Source organism: Lampetra fluviatilis, unplaced genomic scaffold (assembly GCF_964198595.1).
Source record: "Lampetra fluviatilis unplaced genomic scaffold, kcLamFluv1.1 SCAFFOLD_359, whole genome shotgun sequence".
Classification (NCBI taxonomy): Eukaryota; Metazoa; Chordata; class Hyperoartia; order Petromyzontiformes; family Petromyzontidae; genus Lampetra; species Lampetra fluviatilis.
In genome coordinates this window covers 85,768-91,767 of record NW_027620746.1, presented here as the reverse complement: position 1 = coordinate 91,767, position 6,000 = coordinate 85,768, and the positions used below count along the sequence as shown (strand labels likewise).

Genomic DNA, 6,000 nt, shown 5'->3' with positions numbered 1-6,000 from the left:
AGGGGCAGGGGGAGGGGCGCCCCCCTCACACACAACGTGACCATCACCACCACCACCACCACCACGCCCCCCCACACACACAACGTGACCATCACCACGTGACCATCACCACGTGACCCCCACCACGTGACCCCCACCACCACCACCACCACGCCCCCCTCACACACAACGTGACCATCACCACGTGACCACCACCACCACCACCACCACGCCCCCCTCACACACAACGTGACCATCACCACGTGACCCCCACCACGTGACCACCACCACGCCCCCCTCACACACAACGTGACCATCACCACGTGACCCCCACCACGTGACCACCACCACGTGGGGGGGATACAAGGAGACACGTGGCTAAAGCACAGCGAGTTGGCACAGTAGGGGGCACAGGTGGTGCATCAGCCAGTCGTCTCGGTCATCTCGGTCAGTCGACCCGTGGCACCTGCTGGGTCTGCCCCGTGACCTCCTCCTGCACCTAGCCTGGCACAGCAGTCAACCCACGGCACCTGCTGGGTCTGCCCCGTGACCTCCTCATGCACCTAGCCTGGCACAGCAGTCGACCCGTGGCACCTGCTGGGTCTGCCCCGTGACCTCCTGCCAGCGGGCGTTCGACACTTCACGTGGCAGCCTCAAGGTGCACTTGGCCTGGCACAAGCGTCGTGGTGACGTCACCGCCACTTAGTGGCGAATGGCGGCTGTTGTTGTCACTGTGTGTACGTACCAGGCTGACACGAGTACTACTCTCGCTGCGTGAGTTCGCCGCACGGACTCAGCGTGTGTGTGTGTGTCACTGTGTGTGTGTCACTGTGTGTGTGTCACTGTGTGTGTCACTGTGTGTGTGTGTGTCACTGTGTGTGTGTCACTGTGTGTGTGTCACACCAGACTGACGCGAGTGCTACTCTCGCTGCGTGAGTTCGCCGCACGGACTCAGCATGGGGGCGACTCTGCGGGGGGCGGGGGTCGCCCCGACTCGTTCCTGGAGCGTTTCCGGGGCCCCCACCTCGTCAAGGCGCCTCACACCGGCACCTCGTCGGCCGCCACCGGAGCCTCGTTGGCGGGGGACGCGACACACGGGGGCGGCGGCAAGAAAAAGCGCAGGTGGCACGCTCGCTCGCTCGCCCGCTCGGTCAATCGCTCGTTCAATCGCTCGTTCAATCACTCGGTCAACCGCTCGGTCAATCGCTCGTTCAATCACTCGGTCAATCGCTCGTTCAATCGCTCGCTCAATCGCTCGTTCAATCGCTCGGTCAATCGCTCGTTCAATCGCTCGCTCAATCGCTCGTTCAATCGCTCGGTCAGTCGCTCGGTCAATCGCTCGTTCAATCGCTCGTTCAATCGCTCGTTCAATCGCTCGTTCAATCGCTCGTTCAATCGCTCGGTCAGTCGCTCGGTCAATCGCTCGTTCAATCGCTCGGTCAATCGCTCGTTCAATCGCTCGGTCAATCGCTCGTTCAATCGCTCGTTCAATCGCTCGGTCAATCGCTCGTTCAATCACTCGGTCAATCGCTCGTTCAATCGCTCGTTCAATCGCTCGTTCAATCGCTCGTTCAATCGCTCGTTCAATCGCTCGGTCAATCGCTCGGTCAATCGCTCGGTCAATCGCTCGTTCAATCGCTCGTTCAATCGCTCGGTCAATCGCTCGTTCAATCGCTCGGTCAATCGCTCGTTCAATCGCTCGTTCAATCGCTCGGTCAATCGCTCGTTCAATCGCTCGTTCAATCACTCGGTCAATCGCTCGTTCAATCACTCGGTCAATCGCTCGTTCAATCGCTCGTTCAATCACTCGGTCAATCGCTCGGTCAGTCGCTCGGTCAATCGCTCGTTCAATCGCTCGTTCAATCGCTCGGTCAGTCGCTCGGTCAATCGCTCGTTCAATCGCTCGTTCAATCACTCGGTCAATCGCTCGGTCAGTCGCTCGGTCAATCGCTCGTTCAATCGCTCGTTCAATCACTCGGTCAATCGCTCGGTCAGTCGCTCGGTCAATCGCTCGTTCAATCGCTCGTTCAATCACTCGGTCAATCGCTCGGTCAGTCGCTCGGTCAATCGCTCGTTCAATCGCTCGTTCAATCACTCGGTCAATCGCTCGTTCAATCGCTCGTTCAATCGCTCGGTCAATCGCTCGTTCAATCGCTCGTTCAATCACTCGGTCAATCGCTCGTTCAATCGCTCGTTCAATCACTCGGTCAACCGCTCGGTCAATCGCTCGTTCAATCACTCGGTCAATCGCTCGTTCAATCGCTCGCTCAATCGCTCGTTCAATCGCTCGGTCAATCGCTCGTTCAATCGCTCGCTCAATCGCTCGTTCAATCGCTCGGTCAGTCGCTCGGTCAATCGCTCGTTCAATCGCTCGTTCAATCGCTCGTTCAATCGCTCGTTCAATCGCTCGTTCAATCGCTCGGTCAGTCGCTCGGTCAATCGCTCGTTCAATCGCTCGGTCAATCGCTCGTTCAATCGCTCGGTCAATCGCTCGTTCAATCGCTCGTTCAATCGCTCGGTCAATCGCTCGTTCAATCACTCGGTCAATCGCTCGTTCAATCGCTCGTTCAATCGCTCGTTCAATCGCTCGTTCAATCGCTCGTTCAATCGCTCGGTCAATCGCTCGTTCAATCGCTCGGTCAATCGCTCGGTCAATCGCTCGTTCAATCGCTCGTTCAATCGCTCGTTCAATCGCTCGTTCAATCGCTCGTTCAATCGCTCGGTCAATCGCTCGTTCAATCGCTCGGTCAATCGCTCGGTCAATCGCTCGGTCAATCGCTCGTTCAATCGCTCGTTCAATCGCTCGTTCAATCGCTCGTTCAATCGCTCGTTCAATCGCTCGTTCAATCGCTCGTTCAATCGCTCGTTCAATCGCTCGTTCAATCGCTCGTTCAATCGCTCGGTCAATCGCTCGTTCAATCGCTCGTTCAATCGCTCGGTCAATCGCTCGTTCAATCGCTCGTTCAATCGCTCGTTCAATCGCTCGGTCAATCGCTCGTTCAATCGCTCGTTCAATCGCTCGTTCAATCGCTCGGTCAATCGCTCGTTCAATCGCTCGTTCAATCGCTCGTTCAATCGCTCGTTCAATCGCTCGGTCAATCGCTCGGTCAATCGCTCGGTCAATCGCTCGGTCAATCGCTCGTTCAATCGCTCGTTCAATCGCTCGGTCAATCGCTCGTTCAATCGCTCGTTCAATCGCTCGTTCAATCGCTCGTTCAATCGCTCGTTCAGTCGCTCGTTCAATCGCTCGTTCAATCGCTCGGTCAATCGCTCGTTCAATCGCTCGTTCAATCGCTCGGTCAGTCGCTCGTTCAATCGCTCGTTCAATCGCTCGGTCAGTCGCTCGTTCAATCGCTCGTTCAATCGCTCGTTCAATCGCTCGGTCAATCGCTCGTTCAATCGCTCGTTCAATCGCTCGCTCGGTCAATCGCTCGGTCAATCGCTCGCTCGGTCAATCGCTCGGTCAATCGCTCGTTCAATCGCTCGTTCAATCGCTCGGTCAATTGCTCGTTCAATCGCTCGTTCAATCGCTCGTTCAATCGCTCGTTCAATCGCTCGCTCGGTCAATCGCTCGTTCAATCGCTCGTTCAATCGCTCGTTCAATCGCTCGCTCGGTCAATTGCTCGTTCAATCGCTCGGTCAATCGCTCGTTCAATCGCTCGTTCAATCGCTCGTTCGGTCAATCGCTCGTTCAATCGCTCGTTCAATCGCTCGTTCGGTCAATCGCTCGTTCAGTCGCTCGGTCAATCGCTCGCTCGGTCAATCGCTCGTTCAATCGCTCGTTCAATCGCTCGTTCAATCGCTCGCTCGGTCAATCGCTCGGTCAATCGCTCGCTCGGTCAATCGCTCATTCAATCGCTCGTTCAATCGCTCGGTCAATCGCTCGCTCGGTCAATCGCTCGGTCAATCGCTCGCTCGGTCAATCGCTCGTTCAATCGCTCGTTCAATCGCTCGTTCAATCGCTCGTTCGGTCAATCGCTCGGTCAATCGCTCGCTCGGTCAATCGCTCGGTCAATTGCTCGTTCAATCGCTCGGTCAATCGCTCGTTCAATCGCTCGTTCAATCGCTCGCTCGGTCAATCGCTCGGTCAATCGCTCGTTCGGTCAATCGCTCGTTCAATCGCTCGGTCAATCGCTCGTTCAATCGCTCGTTCAATCGCTCGGTCAATCGCTCGCTCGGTCAATCGCTCGGTCAATCGCTCGTTCAATCGCTCGTTCAATCGCTCGTTCAATCGCTCGCTCGGTCAATCGCTCGTTCAATCGCTCGTTCAATCGCTCGTTCAATCGCTCGCTCGGTCAATTGCTCGGTCAATTGCTCGTTCAATCGCTCGTTCAATCGCTCGCTCGGTCAATCGCTCGTTCAATCGCTCGTTCAATCGCTCGTTCAATCGCTCGCTCGGTCAATTGCTCGGTCAATTGCTCGTTCAATCGCTCGTTCAATCGCTCGTTCAATCGCTCGTTCAATCGCTCGCTCGGTCAATCGCTCGTTCAATCGCTCGGTCAATCGCTCGGTCAATCGCTCGTTCAATCGCTCGGTCAATCGCTCGCTCGGTCAATCGCTCGGTCAATTGCTCGTTCAATCGCTCGGTCAATCGCTCGTTCAATCGCTCGTTCAATCGCTCGCTCGGTCAATCGCTCGGTCAATCGCTCGTTCAATCGCTCGGTCAATCGCTCGTTCAATCGCTCGTTCAATCGCTCGTTCAATCGCTCGGTCAATCGCTCGTTCAATCGCTCGGTCAATCGCTCGTTCAATCGCTCGGTCAATCGCTCGTTCAATCGCTCGGTCAATCGCTCGTTCAATCGCTCGGTCAATCGCTCGTTCAATCGCTCGGTCAATCGCTCGTTCAATCGCTCGGTCAATCGCTCGTTCAATCGCTCGTTCAATCGCTCGCTCGGTCAATCGCTCGGTCAATCGCTCGTTCAATCGCTCGGTCAATCGCTCGTTCAATCGCTCGTTCAATCGCTCGGTCAATCGCTCGCTCGGTCAATCGCTCGGTCAATTGCTCGTTCAATCGCTCGGTCAATCGCTCGTTCAATCGCTCGTTCAATCGCTCGCTCGGTCAATCGCTCGGTCAATCGCTCGTTCGGTCAATCGCTCGTTCAATCGCTCGGTCAATCGCTCGTTCAATCGCTCGTTCAATCGCTCGGTCAATCGCTCGCTCGGTCAATCGCTCGTTCAATCGCTCGTTCAATCGCTCGTTCAATCGCTCGTTCAATCGCTCGCTCGGTCAATCGCTCGTTCAATCGCTCGTTCAATCGCTCGTTCAATCGCTCGCTCGGTCAATTGCTCGTTCAATCGCTCGGTCAATCGCTCGTTCAATCGCTCGTTCAATCGCTCGTTCGGTCAATCGCTCGGTCAATCGCTCGTTCAATCGCTCGTTCAATCGCTCGTTCAATCGCTCGCTCGGTCAATTGCTCGTTCAATCGCTCGGTCAATCGCTCGTTCAATCGCTCGTTCAATCGCTCGTTCGGTCAATCGCTCGTTCAATCGCTCGCTCGTTCAATCGCTCGTTCAATCGCTCGTTCAATCGCTCGTTCAATCGCTCGCTCGGTCAATCGCTCGTTCAATCGCTCGTTCAATCGCTCGTTCAATCGCTCGCTCGGTCAATCGCTCGTTCAATCGCTCGTTCAATCGCTCGTTCAATCGCTCGTTCAATCGCTCGTTCAATCGCTCGTTCAATCGCTCGTTCAATCGCTCGGTCAATCGCTCGGTCAGTCGCTCGTTCAATCGCTCGTTCAATCGCTCGGTCAGTCGCTCGTTCAATCGCTCGTTCAATCGCTCGTTCAATCGCTCGTTCAATCGCTCGTTCAATCGCTCGCTCAATCGCTCGTTCAATCGCTCGTTCAATCGCTCGGTCAATCGCTCGTTCAATCGCTCGTTCAATCGCTCGTTCAATCGCTCGGTCAGTCGCTCGTTCAATCGCTCGGTCAATCGCTCGTTCAATCGCTCGTTCAATCGCTCGTTCAATCGCTCGGTCAATCGCTCGGTCAATCGCTCGTTCAATCGCTCGTTCAATCGCTC

The 6,000-nt window shown here is 55.8% G+C and overlaps 1 protein-coding gene across 1 annotated transcript in view; it reads left to right on the top strand.

The window, feature by feature from the left end:
• Positions 1-885: 885 nt before the first annotated feature.
• LOC144954344 (cyclic nucleotide-gated channel alpha-3-like) overlaps positions 886-6,000 on the top strand; it is a gene marked incomplete at its 5' end in the record, with an annotated part of 51,768 nt that continues 46,653 nt past the window's right edge. Inside the window, one exon of the mRNA XM_078884857.1 lies at positions 886-1,101. Within this exon, the coding sequence (XP_078740983.1) occupies positions 886-1,101 (216 nt within the window). The remainder of the gene's footprint in view (positions 1,102-6,000) is intronic.